Raw genomic sequence first — 14563 nt, 5'->3', positions numbered from 1 at the left:
ATATGATTTAATTAATTTTTTTATTTTATATATATATATATACACATGCATATGATTTTTGTCAAGTGTATTCCAAACGACTACATAATGGCACACACGTGCCCTGCTCACTCCGAAGTCTCCACTCAGAGGGGATAGGGATGATCACTTCCATTTGGAATTTACCCATGAACCGTTCGGTACACGATACGCATACTGCTGACCAAAAAGAACACAAAGGCTCGTCTCTCATTTGTCAAAAAACATTTTGATTATCCCCAAGATTTATGGGTAAATATTCTGTGAACTGATGAGACAAATGGGATGCTTGGAAATCATTCAAGGCACAGGAATGCCATGCTGCTGTCACTTTCGTTTTATCGTAAATCCAGAGGATCATCAGAACCTCTCTCTTATGATGATAGACTAAATCATTAAATGGATTAAATGAATATACTCACCGTAACAGTTTTGTAATGTAAAATATGATTTTAAGCTGATTGTAATAGTCTTAAATGTACTTTTCTTAAATATGTAATTGATTTTTTTTTCTGCACACAAGGACCAAAGTAAATTATTTTTAGAAAACTTTGAAATGAAAAATATGTTGCCAAACCAAAGGTTGGCTGTTTTGAGGCACCAGGATGTGTTCCTGGGACCCTGCAAGCTATCTTCTTCTCCCCTCCCTTTTTACATGTGACCCTCTGTCTTTAAGCAGCCACACCTCTTTTTCCTGTCCCACACAATGGGACAGGATCCTCCTAGTTGCCATGACGTTTGGGCTGTCCTATTCAGTAATGCAGGCAGACAGACTCAGTTGGACAGCTTTACCTCTCATTGCAGGTTGAGAACCATTGGGAAACTAGAAAAGACCTCGTAGGGAGCCCTGATGCACCTCATATTTTTAGAAGGAACTTAAGGGGCGCTGAGTTACAAATAGTCATTTATTATTTTTGTATTATTTCAAGAACTCTCTTAACACCCATCCAGGAGTTACAGGGTCTACAGAACTTGTCTATCTGTTGGTGTTTTTGTGAGCGTTTGAAGAGAGGAGGTTTTGAGTGATCGTAGCAGCTGGCTCTAGCATGGGTCAGGCTCCGTGAACTCGGCTGAGAGATTACCATGGTCTACCTCTCATTTGACATGCCGCTCGCTTCCATGGTGAGTAGATCAGACGCTATAGGAACCCTGTTCCGCTTCATAAATTAGTTGGCCATTCAGTCTGTCCACAGAGAATGATAATTGCCAGTTACAGCTGATCAGAAAGTGGGTGTCATTGCATGAGTTTGAACAAATTGCTTTTTTAGCTTTTGGATAAATTATTTGCTTTACTGATGCTCTGTTAAGTTTATCAAGAGTGTTGTTTGTAAGTGGAATTAAGTGGTGGAAGAAAGCTAAATATTGATTTACCGATCCATGTAAATTATAGATGTGTGGCTTTCAACAGAAGGATTCCTTTTGATGTGGCATTTGTGTTACTCATCGATGTTTATACAGTACTTTCTTTGTTGGTTGTGCGTAATATAATAAAAACCCATGATAGAATCATAAAACAGTCGTAAAAATGGACTGTAACTTTTAATGTTGTGCCAATAGTCCATTTGTGTCTTGAATTTTCATCCCTAGTGCTGGTAGTGTGGTTATAACCAGCAGTCATATGTCCACTGTCCATCCTCCTCAAAGTAGGGACATTTCCTGACATCTGTGTCCTCATCCTTTCACCCCAGATTCCGCCAAAATCCCCTCATCAAAGCTCATCATCTGCCTGTCTCTGTTCTAAATTTAGCAAGGGGGGCATAGTGGCCAATCCGCCATTCTTTTATTTCCTCCATTGCAGGGATGTTCATTATTTGCCCTGCCAACAGAGAAAATATTTTAAAGGAATCTTATATAATTATAAATAGCCCATATAGATGCTTTGGAGGGTGTTACAGTACATGGCTTGGTAGTAAATTTAGTTGTTTGGGAAGCTCAGCAATGGTTTGAAAGGTAACTTAAGACATATTTTTTGTGTATATCATGTAAACATGTTAGCCATAATTCAATTAAGCAATAGCAAGTTTTATTAAAATTATATTGATAAGATTGAATAAGTTTTTTCCACATTAAGTTGATCAAAAGTGACAGTGAAGACATTTATAATGTTAAATATTTCTATTTCAAATAAATGGCGATCTTTGGACTTTATCCATCAAAGAATCCTGAAAAATGTGTTTCAGTTTTTTCACAAATATTAAACGGCACAACCTTTTCAACATAAATAATGATTGTTTCTTAAGTAGTCAACCAGCATATCAGAATGATTTCTGAAGGATCATGTGACACCGAGGACTAGAGTAATGATGCTGAAATTGTAGCTTTGCATCACAGAAATAAATTACATTTTAAAATATATTAATATAGAAAGCAGTTATTATAAATAGTAATAATTGTTCACAACATTCCTGTTTTACTGTATTTTTGACCAAATATATGCAGCGCTGGTAAGCATATGAGACTTCTTTCAAAAACATTTAGAAAAGTCTTAACATATAGTAATATATACTTTATTAGAAATGCATTTAATTGTATGAAACACCTGCACAGGTCTCTAAAGTGTTCAAATCAAATACTACTGTTATTGTGGCAGGTATCAGTTTCACTCGTGTTTGTTTAGGGAATTCCATTGTTTTGTCTTCAGACCTTTCCTGTTTTTTGTGCATTCCCCAAAAATGTCGTAGCCGTCTCTTGAATTTGCAGGAGTTGTTAGTGGGTAACGGCACTCAGGGCAATGGAATTCCCTGCACCCTGGCGAAGGGTCAACAAGCCCGTCTGCCTCCCGCTCGGCAAGATTACTACTTCCTTAGATACTATACAGCCGTTTGTTTTTTTTAACTTGCTGCAGCTCGTACGAGGGAGTGTGTCTAAGTAGAAAGATGTTGCAATGCTCTCTAGCCGAACAATTGCTTATGAAACAATAGCTGTCTTGATCTTTCTGAGCAGGGTTGCTGACCTTCTTGGCTTTGGTATGATGTAAAGGGGAAATTGTAACATTTAGCAAGATCTTATTGTTTGGAAAAATCGGTATGAATCATAATGTATTACTGTTTCTGTTAATGTCATCTCTTTGCGGGAGCCCTAATTTTTCAGGCTAAGGTTGGGCAATATGTTATTTTAAATTATAAAATGGTAATATTCATGAATAATTTGTGATGAAGTCTGATTTAAGAGCAAAGAAAAAACTCACTACAGTCAACTAATTCTAGTTAAATTATTATTTTTTTCAATTATTCAGTATTTTCCTGTCTGTATGTGTGTGTATATAAATAGATCATTTATTCCTATTTATATTGTAATTAAAGCTTAAAAAGTGGAAAAAATGTTTTTAACAGGAAATATCTAAACAGAAAATAAACATACATATGCATATTTATGTATTTATTTGGTTATACATTTATTTAAATAAATATATTAATGTATTTATATGATAAAGCTGAAGTAGTTGAAAAATCTAATCAGAAAATATACAGTTTTCTATGTTTAGGTAATTAGTTCAGTTAATAGTTTGTTATTCATATATAATTTAAACATTTTTATATTTAAATATAATTCTGTCATGACAACTCTCAGAGGGTTTGGCATGGTAATGTACATGACAATGTTAATGTATTTGGTCTTGGCGGAATAGATCTGCTACGCGGCTGCTGCTGCGGCAGAGCAAGTACCGAGACTTGCTACTGCCAATACTTCCACAACATGCTGCTGTGAGCATGTAAGAAATATTGCTGCTGCAAATATAACATACATGAAATAACCCCCATATAGCGTACATGAATCACCTCGTAGCAGATCTATACAGGTGGAGCTGGGGAAGGTGGAGGGTTTCTGAAGCAAGCTGCAACTGCTACGACAAGCACTAATCATATAGTTGAATGATGAGCAGCGAGCTCATTGGCTACCGATACAGGAGAGAACCAATCAGCTGTGTCATGTTATAATGATGTTATTAGGTCAGATTGAGTTAGACCTATCGGACTGTGCCATCTAGAGTTTCATGCCAGAACTCTGTATTTAAACCTAAAACTTAAAAAAAAAGAAAATTAGAAATGTTTACTATTCTGCACTATTTCTAAGTCAGGTTTTAACTTTAAAAAAATATTGTGATTACAAATGTGTGCCAACCCTTATTTCCAATTTATTTTGTTTTGTAGTTGTGGTTCGTTATCTTTAGAAGAACACTGGTACATTTACTTTATTTACTTCCACCCTACCTGTCTCTCTCAATCTTTTTCTAAATCTCTTGTTTACCTCTCTCAACCCCCCCCCCCCCCCCCATTCTGTAGGGTATTGTTACTGATAACGGTCTCTCTCCTATCTCTCGGTCTGTTGTCCTTGACATACTGGTTGATATCCTTCTCACAAACCTCTATCTTTCCGCTTTTGTAAACATTTTGTCATTCCCACCTAGGTCTTACAATCTTCCATCTCTTCCTCCTTACAGGGTCAGGCCCGTCGGCGGAAGAACATGACGGAGTTTCTGGGCGATGCCAACATCCCGTCCCCAGACACTCTTGCCATGTTAGGCGGGTCTTTACCAAGCGGGCCTCCAGGAGGTTCGCTGCCCGGTGTGGCTGCAGGACCAGACAACTGGAAGAACCGCGCCACCAATCGGATCAGCGTGTTCTTTGGCGCCGGATCTGGAAAGGTAAACCTTATCTCGCTCATCTTGAAAACCTCAGGAAGTGTATGGAAAGCAGGACGTGATGGTGCAACTTTCCATGGTGTGATTTCCAGTAAAAAGATCTCATGTAAAGATGAGCCAAAGAAACCGAAACTCAAACTGGGAGCTGTGGAAATATGTTTATAGTAGGTTGTGCCATAATCTAGTTTCAAATAAACTTGGAATTGCATGTTACGGTTTCTGAAAATGTACTCACCCGCCATCCAAGATGTAGATGAGTTTGTTTCTTCATCAGAACAGATTTGTAGAAATTCAGCTTTACATCATTTGCACACCATTGGATCTTCTGCAGTGAATGGGTGCCGTCGGAATGAGAGTTCAAAAAGCTGATAAAAACATCACAATAATCCACAAGTAATTCACACGACTCCAATTAGGGCTGGACAATAATTCAATATCAATATGTATCGCGATATTATTTTTTTCAATAACGGTGATATGATTTTTAAACATTTCCGATATTTCGATATACATTACCAGTTTCCCATACATTGATTTATTTGTGCCGTTTGACTTCGTTGAATAAACATGAGCACTGCACGTTTCAAAATCATAACACGGCCCGGGTGTTTTATATGAATGTATCTCTGAAGGGAACCGACTGTCTTCAGAAAAGTTTCGATGGCATTTTCATTTGATCTGATAAAGTAGCATTCATGAGCGGAGCTGCTTTGATTACAGCCATTACTGGAGAAACCGCTAGTTTTATCACTCTAAAAGCACCTCCTGCTGGCAGAGAATGAGTTTTCATTTTAAATAAGTCCGTCTCCAGCAAGGTTATTTTCGTAAACGAAAACGAAAACTAAAACTAAGATGAAAACAATTGGTCAAAAAACATTTTCGTAAATTTTTCGAAAAAAATCAAAATAAATTGATGTGTGTCGGTTTAGGGAAATACCGGGAAATACCCGTAAATGGCACATCATGCACGTGAGGTTATCTGACGGAGAGACGCAAAGCAGTTTAAAGCAGAGTCCTGCACGGGTCCTGTTTAGTAAACCTGCATCCGCAGTACACAACAGAACACTCGACCCGTTATCCGACAGCAGCCAGCACCAATTTAATTCTGTACCCGACCCGTTTGACATAAAGACCGCGACCTGAACCGCACCCGCATTAAATAGGCTGCATCAGTAAGGCAAAATTATTTATTTTCTCATGTGACACAAGCAATCAAACCAAAATAGGCATTTTAAGTTGGTGCTTTGAAGAGAAATAGACAAGCAGCGCAACAGAAGAATGATAAGAACGTGCATCCTTCCTGTATACATTACAAACTTTTGCCTACATATTGTGAACAATCTGCCAGGCTGTTTTGAACAAATGTGCATAAACTACATACTTAAATCTTCATAAATGAAAAGAACATATTTAGATATGACTTTACTGTTAAGTGCCATTGTCTCTCCTTAAACTCTGCAGTGTATAGGCTATGCGGCCGTTAGTCCTTTACAGAAGCATTAAAAATAAATCTTAAAATTTAAATGATATAGGCTACAGAAAGCGAGCAACGAGTGCTCCCAAGCTGTTATTCACTTCAGCTGCAGCACGACTGGCTAGAATGCGCACCGCTGCAAATCCAATGTTGAGGCTCCGCTATTATTATTGAATTTCATTAGTCACACTTATTTATGCGCGTTTGTTCACGGGAAAGTGAGCAAGACACGACAGTTACGGTATCATGATTATAGTTAAATAAGATGAAAGACATCTACATTTATTAGCTACATTTATTTTCAAATTAAATACCACAACACACATTTATCATTCAGTCTAGTGCGTTTCACATATAATGTAAGCGCAACTTGTGTAGATTTAAAAAGGCATGACTGCTTAATTTTGGTGTGTATTTGTATACTTTTACCATCTAATCAATCTCAGCATGCTTTAATTTGGTGTCGCTAGACGTTTGCATCACTAAGGTTTAATTAGCCTAAGTCTTTCTTTGGCCTGCGCTCTGGAAGTGATCTGTTAAAAGATTTCTATTTCAGATAAAGAGTGTTCATATCGATATCGAAATTATATCGTATCGACCGAAATTAAGAAATATATCATGATATAAATTTTGGCCATATCGTCCAGCCCTAACTCCAATCCATCAGTTAATGTCTTGTGACGTGAAAAGCTGTGTGCTTGTACAGTAACAAACAAATCCCATCAAGATATTTTTCACTTCAAATTGTGGCTTTCAACTGAAATACAAGTCCACCGTCCATAGTATTGCTATCTCCAGTGAAAAGTGTTTTTGTCTCAATCAGGAGAGAAATACGCACAGATCAAGCACCATTTATAACCAAAAGTAGCTCTAAACAAATATGTTGGTGGATTTCATTGTGAGAGAACAACAGAAGGTGGGATTTTGTACTGGAGGAAGCGTTATTATGAGTTACTGACTCATTTTTTGGCCAGAAGTGACGATTTAAAGTTAAAATGCCTTACAAACATATAGCTTTTCACTTCACAAGATGTTAATTGATGGACTGGAGTGGTGGGGATTACTTGTGGATTATTGTGATGTTTTTATCAGCTGTTTGGACACTCATTCTGACGGCACCCATTCACTCCAGAGGATCCATTGGTGAGCAAGTGATGTAATGCTAAATTTCTCCACATCTGTTCCAAAGAAGAAACAAACAAAATCGATATCTTGGATAGCCTGAGGGTGATTAAATTGAGCAAATTATCATTTTTGGATGAATTATTCCTTAAATAGGTGACTAAAGCGATACAACAAACTAAATCCCATGAGCCTCAAAAAAAAAAAACTCCCTCTTGGAAAGTTTCGGTCTGCATTTACACCAGATGCATGACTAATAGAGACGGTAGCTGTCACTGTCATTTCACGCTTCCATCCCTTTCACATTCAGCCATGAAACCCCCAAACAAGACAGACAGGGGGTGTTCTTGTGTCCCACTGGGACTCTTTTTCACAAAAGAAGGGTTAACCAGGGCCAAACCACCATCTCCAGCGGCCACTACAGGCAGCCTATAGTCCATCTGTGTCTGGCCTCTATTGTTTGGAAGCACTCAATGCTAAATACTCGTTGTCATAAGTACACCGGCCATCCCATTACAGGACAATGGCCCCAGTGGCTCACGGGCTGTCAGAGAGGGTCACTGACATGAATGGATGGGCTTTAATTGTGAGGTTAAAGAGAAGGTGGCGTTTAGTGAAAGGGGTGTTTGTTAGGTGTCATAAACCCTGTCGGGGGTGTTTTGTTGGAACAGACAGGCAGCGCCTCAGTTGTCTGCCAGTTTTTGGTGGTCTGCTGATGTGAATTGTGCTGTGATTTTGATAAATTGCAAACTTTGTTAATGTTAGGGACTCTTTACAGTTGTTTTGTTGATTTAAAATGGTTCTCTCATTAACAAAAACTTTAATGGCATTTTGGGAATAATTACCATGGTGATACTATGATTTTTGGACATGTGCCATGGTGATACCTTGGTGTTCTTTGAAATATCTTCTAATATTATGAATTTGGTAATTATTTAGTACGCTACCATTCAAAAATGTGAAGGCGGTAAGATTTTTTTAATGTTTTTGAAAGAAATCTCTTATGCTCACCAAGGCTGCATTTATTTGATCAAAAATTTGAAAATAAACTAACATTGTGAAATATTAATACAACTTAAAATTAAATGTTTTAATATATTTTAAAATGTAATTTATTCCTGTGATAAAACACAGAGCCATTACTCTAGTCTTCAGAAACCATTCTAAAATGCTGAATTAATTCTGGATTCTGTGATGAAAAAAAAGTTATTTGAAATATGGGTATCATTGTCTTTACTGCTACTTTTGATCAATTTAATGAATTATTAATATTTATATTAATATTAATATAAATGTTAATTTATTAAAAAAGAAAATGAAATTTCTTAAAGGGGTCATATGATGCTGCTAAAAAGAACATTATTTTGTGTATTTGGTGTAATGAAATGCATTTATGCGGTTTAAGGTTTAAAAAACACATTATTTTCCGCATACTGTACATTATTGTTTCTCCTCTATACCCTGCCTTTCTGAAACGCTTCGATTTTTACAAAGCTCATCTCGTCTGAAAAGTGAGATGTGCTCTGATTGGCCAGCTATCCAGTGCGTTGTGATTGGCCGAATACCTCAAGCGTGTGACAGAAATGTTACGCCCCTTATCATATTGTGATGCCGTGTCCCGGCCAGAGCGACGAGACAAAAACATTAAAACCCATTATAAACGAGGCATTTGTTGCATCCAGTGGGGACATCATTACGGATTATAATGACTTATACTGTCTTTTTACGCGTTGCGTTGCATCGCGCCGCATAAACATAAAACCATGTCTGCATTTGTGATCGGAGAAATGACAACAAAAAGCACTACTCTACACTGCTCAAAACTCGCGTTTGAATCGTCAGTGGCAAATTCTTTAAATATAAAAAACGTACTTACAGTCTGTGAGTCAGAACAGCCGGCATTGTAGTCTACTCTCCCAGGATCAGGAAACAGTCCTCCATAAAATGCTCTGGACACATCTGAATATTTGGGTTGTACTGTTCTGGAACAGTGTTGTAAATACAACCTAACCACTGATTTCACGACTTTGTCGTGTCCTCTTTTGGAAGGCCAAACAAAGTATTTTTGCTTTCACAACGAAACACACGGCGGGCTAGAGTGAGCGGCCGCCGGTGGCCTAGAGTGAGCGGAGTGAGCAGTGGCGGGCGGGCTTGAGTGAGCTGGAGGCAGGCGGGCTTGAGAGAGGCGCGGCCGACTTGCGGCAACCACATGTGACAACCCCGGGCTGGACTCCGCTTTGTCCACAATAAAAGTCGGTGCGGCAATACACAGCTCGAAGTTGATGTATTTCCTCAGCGACCAGCACGGATCAGCTCCAGACATGACGAAGCGGATCTCGTCCTCGTTTGGAAGGCCAAACAAAGTCGTTTCGCTTTCACAACGAGAAACAGCACCTTCACGACATGGCGGCGACGGCCTTTCTTTGCGTGAACATTTGGGTGGTGTTATGCAAATCTTCCCACATCGTGACGTAGACATGTGGGGCCGTGTTAGAACGAGCCGTTTTAGGTAGGTGTGGTTGACTCTTAACTTTTATAAAGAATATCTCTTTGGATTTGAGACTTTAGTCTTTGCAACTTTACAGATCTTCTTTATGCACCAAGAGCTTGTAACACTCCAAAGAGAAAGGAAAAATTTTAATCGCATCGTATGACCCCCTTTGAGAAATTATATTATGCATTACAATGCGAAATTATATATAAAGTACATGTTAATAAAGTATAATTTATTTTAAATGGAAAGGGGTACTGTTTTAAAGATGGACTTTGTACTGTTATTTTATTATACAGTATTTATTTTATTTATTTGTTTTAAAGTCAATGTGGATCCTAGAGCAGGGGTGTCAAACTCAGTTCCTTGAGGGCCGCAGGCCTGCAGAGTTTAGTTCCAACCCTAGTTTTCAAATAAGCCTGAAGGACCTGATTAGCTGGATAAGGTGTGTTTAATTAGGGTTGGAGCTAAACTCTGCAGGGCTGTGGCTCTCCAGGAATTGAGTTTGACACCCCTGTCCTAGAGGATCTAAATTCTCTATTTGCTTTATGCCTGTGTTAGGAGGTGGACCGCGTGGAGCTGCTTCATACTAAGCTGCAGGCGTACACACAGTTCGGTCTGCCCAAGGTTCCTTCTCAGCTCGCCTTCCACCAGGATTCCTGGGAGGAGGAAGAGGAGGAGCCGAACTTGACGCTCGAGGACAGCTGGAGGCAACTGCTGGAGGACCCCGAGGTACCGACACACCGACTGATCTTCTGTCCTGGGACATAATCCCATGGGATGATATATAAACATTTCCATCTATTGATCATTGGAGCAAACACATGTACACATAACCAGTTACCCTCAGTTGACCCATTAAGCAATTGTGTTTTTGAGTCACTGAGGAAGGATATTTATCGGAGTATTTTCTGCTTTTTTTCAGAGTCTAAGTCGACGTCAGTTTCAACAGCAAGAGGCGATATGGGAACTGATCCAAACCGAGGCTACATACATCAAGAAACTCAGGGTCATCACTGATGTAAGTCGCTTCAGCCATTTACATTTCTGTTTATAAGAACATTTTTCTGTTTCAGAAGATTCAAAGACGTATTAAATTAAACTTGCTCTTTCTAAATAACTGTCCCTAATGAAACTGGATGCTGATTGTGTTGTTTGTGCAGCTGTTTCTGTGCGGCCTGCTGAATGTTCAGGACAACAGTCTCCTGCTCGAGGTAGAGCCCGCTCGACTCTTCAGCAACATCCACGACATTGTGCATCTGCACTCCACGCTGTGGGTTCAAGTCATGTTTCCGGTGCTGGAGAAAGCGCGAAGCTCGCGGAGCTTGATCGACCCCGCGGACCTGGAGCAAGGGTTCAGTACGGTGAGATTCACATGAGTAAATCAGCAGACTTCATGTTCTTCTTCTGTATTTTTGTCTTGTCTTCCATTACAAACATCTAAACATATTAAATCAAGATACATTAAAATAGTCTTTCTTTCTGAAAAATGTATTAACTTTATACTTACAAGAAACTTACATTAAGGGAAAATAAGTTTATTTTTCTTAAACCATTGGCAGATGTTTATTCTTTCTTTTAGAGCATAAAGTTAATTTGGATATCTTTTTCAGAAATATTTTTCAATTACTTGAGAAGCAAAATGACAAGATAAGTCTTGTGTTCTGAAAAAAAAGTATCAAAATTAAGTGACTTCATGCTTAAAAAAATACCTTGCAGTGGGGTAAGAAAAAAACTTAATTTAAAGGGAAAGCAAGTTTATTTTTTAACCTATTGGTAGACATTTTTATTGTATTTTTTAAGCATAAAGTCATTTAATTTGGCTAAAATGAATGGGGTAAGAATTTTTTTTTTTGCTTCTCAATTATATTTTGATTTAAGAATGTTCTCTATCATCTATCTATCTATCTGGAATGCATATTTGTCATATTTGTGTACAAACATCTTCAAAACAGTAGTTTCACATACATTACAATGCATAATGTCACATAAACATCTGCTGAAATTTGCTTCAACATCTGCACATGACCAAATGTTTTCAAACACTTTGGATAGACAGTTTAGATAAGTAAGTTTAGATAAGTAAGTGGAATAGATGCAGGCTGGTTGTAAAGCGGTTTATCTTCTGGTCGAGAGGTTAAAAGTGTCTTGTTTGTGTGGATAGTTTGCATCTAGGTTCCAGCCGTATATGCGGTACTGTATGGAGGAGGAGAGCTGTATGGAATACATGCGTTCACTGCTGAGAGACAACGAAATCTTCAAGATCTACATCACGGTGAGGAGTTTGCTACTGAACAGATAATATAGTAAACAAGTAGTAAAACCGAACAAAACAGCCAAATAAAGTGTAAAAATGCACTCTTCTTTTCTCCCTTTTGATTGAAATTTAGTTTGTAATCGTTGAATCTTTTATCGTAACAGTGGGCAGAAACGAATAAACAGTGTAACCGTCTGAAGCTAGCGGACATGCTAGCCAAACCACACCAGAGACTAACCAAGTATCCTCTGCTCCTGAAGACCATCCTGAAGAAAACTGACGACCAAACCTCCAAAGAAGCGCTCAACAACATGGTTAGACACTTCGTAGGCTATAACTCGCAGAGGCCCAGTTGTCATTTTTCAGTGTGTTCATCAAATGTGCTAAAAGTTTGTATATGTTTACAGGTGGCGTGTGTGGAGAGCTTCATTAACAGTGTAGACTCTCAGATGCGTCAGAAACAGGAGCAGCAGAAACTGGCCGCCATTTCGGCTCGAGTGGAGTCGTACGAGGCTGTGGAGGGAGCTAGTGAGGAGGTGGAGAGGGTAAGAACTGCGTACAGTACAAATAATCCATTATCTAGCTTCAGAATAAAAAAAAAGACATATCATTGCAGTACGATATTATGGACTTCATAGAAATGCATTGTTTCGTTGTAATTTCTTGTAGAAAATTTGGATTTGGTTTAAGCAGGCTATGATTTATGTGGCAGGCAGTTCATTTATGTGTTGTTTAACTCTTCAGTCTTGCTGTATGTCTACAGGCTCTAAAGGAGTTCAACCGAATTGACCTGACGGCACCGATGATTGACACTTCACCAGAAGCGACCAGGCAGCTGCACCTGGAGGGGGCGCTCCGCATGAAAGAGGGCAAAGACAGCAGGGTTAGTTAGAAACATTAGCAATGTAGTTGCTTTAAAATCTTTAATGGTAGCCACTGTCCTTAAAGGGATAGTCCACCCAAAAATGAAATTCCAAACCTGTGAGACTGACTTTCTTCAGTGGTAGACAAAAGAATATATTTTTGAAGAATTTTGGTTGCTAAACCATCTCGGTTCCCATTGACTTCAATTGTAAGGAGAAAAAAAGCATTGTAAAGTCAATGGCAGTGGTTGTAGAGAACAAGAACTTCTTTCATGTTCAGCAGAAGAAACGAGTGAATGCAGGTTTTAAATGATGTGAGTAAATGATGGGATTTTTAGTTTTGGGTGAAATGTCCCAGATATAAGATTCCTCAAAGCTGCTTGTGAGCAGCGTTGGGGAAAGTTACTTTTAAAATTAATGCATCACAATATTGCGTTACTCCATACAAAAGTAATTACGTTACTTAGTTACTTTTTATGGATAGTAATGCGTTACGTTACTTTTGCATTACTTTTTAAATCTGGGCAGGGCTTGCTTGTTTGATTTTAAAATAAAAAAAGTTCTATTTTTGGCAAATATAAAAGCCTTTTCACACCAAAAGTGAAATGATTAAGCCTCAGGCTGAAGGGAAAGTACATTTACGTCTGTACAGTAGAATACAGAAGAAGACATTTCAACACACTTCAGCAATAAACAAAGACACACAAATGTTTGTCTAGAGTAATTTCTGCTTATTAGTACGGTTGAACTGGATCATCGAAGGTCAGAAGCAAAGACATTGGTTAATAGAATGGGATTAAATACATAAAGCATATTTGTGTTGTTTATTTAATTATTGCAGGTTTGTGGCATATTCTGAGTTGCATTATTTTTATTCATTTTGAGGAATACTGAATCTGTGTTTTTTTGTGTGTGAGTGAGATGAATTAATGCATATTCATATTTATTTTAGAACTACAGTAACATCTGATTTCTCTCAACATGGGGACAGGAGAGCCGTCAATCAATAAATTGAAAAAAAAAAAGTAACTTGCATTACTTATTTGAAAAAGTAACTCAGATATTCTCTTGTAAATTAAAAAGTAATGCGTTACTTTACTAGTTACTTGAAAAAAGTAATCGGATTACGTAACTCGCGTTACTTGTAATGCGTTACCCCCAAAACTGCTTGTGAGTATTGTAGTTTGTCATGTTTTACATATATCTGTTTTTTCTTGTGTAGATGGATGTTTACTGCTTCCTTTTCACTGATCTGCTGCTGATCACTAAACCAGTGAAGCGTTTAGAGAAGGTGAAAGTGATCCGACAGCCTCTCCTCCTGCATAATGTGGTGTGCAGAGAACTCAAAGACACAGGTGAGGGTTAAACATTTAACCACGTTATACATTTAATGACAAAGGAGGTGAACCAAATAGTGTATGATTGTATTGTGAAATAATAATAGTTCTGATTTTCTTTACTTTTCTTGTCTTAGGCTCGTTTGTCCTCGTCTACCTCAATGAGTTCAAGAGCGCTGTGGCTGCCTACTCTTTCCAGGCCAACAGCGCCACCCAGGGTCGAAGTTGGACTGATGCAATTTGCAATGTCCAGGTAAAAATCATACTGGCCCATTATTACCAATAATGATCTCTGTTTGACATTTCTGATATTATAAATCAATTGAAGTGTTCTCGCGGTAGAGATAGTTGGCTGATTT

The 14563-nt window shown here is 38.2% G+C and overlaps 1 protein-coding gene across 4 annotated transcripts in view; it reads left to right on the top strand.

Annotated features, from left to right (window-relative positions):
• Nucleotides 1-14563, top strand: part of LOC107565889 (pleckstrin homology domain-containing family G member 5-like) — an 84208-nt gene that overhangs the window by 64742 nt on the left and 4903 nt on the right. For all 4 annotated transcript variants that reach the window (XM_016251180.1, XM_016251182.1, XM_016251183.1 and 1 more), the window contains 10 exons: nucleotides 4460-4663; nucleotides 10309-10479; nucleotides 10673-10768; nucleotides 10911-11111; nucleotides 11912-12022; nucleotides 12169-12318; nucleotides 12412-12549; nucleotides 12768-12887; nucleotides 14090-14222; nucleotides 14342-14457. In XM_016251180.1, the coding sequence (XP_016106666.1) occupies nucleotides 4460-4663; nucleotides 10309-10479; nucleotides 10673-10768; nucleotides 10911-11111; nucleotides 11912-12022; nucleotides 12169-12318; nucleotides 12412-12549; nucleotides 12768-12887; nucleotides 14090-14222; nucleotides 14342-14457 (1440 nt within the window). The remainder of the gene's footprint in view (nucleotides 1-4459; nucleotides 4664-10308; nucleotides 10480-10672; nucleotides 10769-10910; nucleotides 11112-11911; nucleotides 12023-12168; nucleotides 12319-12411; nucleotides 12550-12767; nucleotides 12888-14089; nucleotides 14223-14341; nucleotides 14458-14563) is intronic.

Source organism: Sinocyclocheilus grahami, unplaced genomic scaffold (assembly GCF_001515645.1).
Source record: "Sinocyclocheilus grahami isolate Dianchi unplaced genomic scaffold, SAMN03320097.WGS_v1.1 scaffold1033.1, whole genome shotgun sequence".
NCBI classification, from domain to species: domain Eukaryota; kingdom Metazoa; phylum Chordata; class Actinopteri; order Cypriniformes; family Cyprinidae; genus Sinocyclocheilus; species Sinocyclocheilus grahami.
This window is presented reverse-complemented; position numbering and strand designations above follow the sequence as displayed.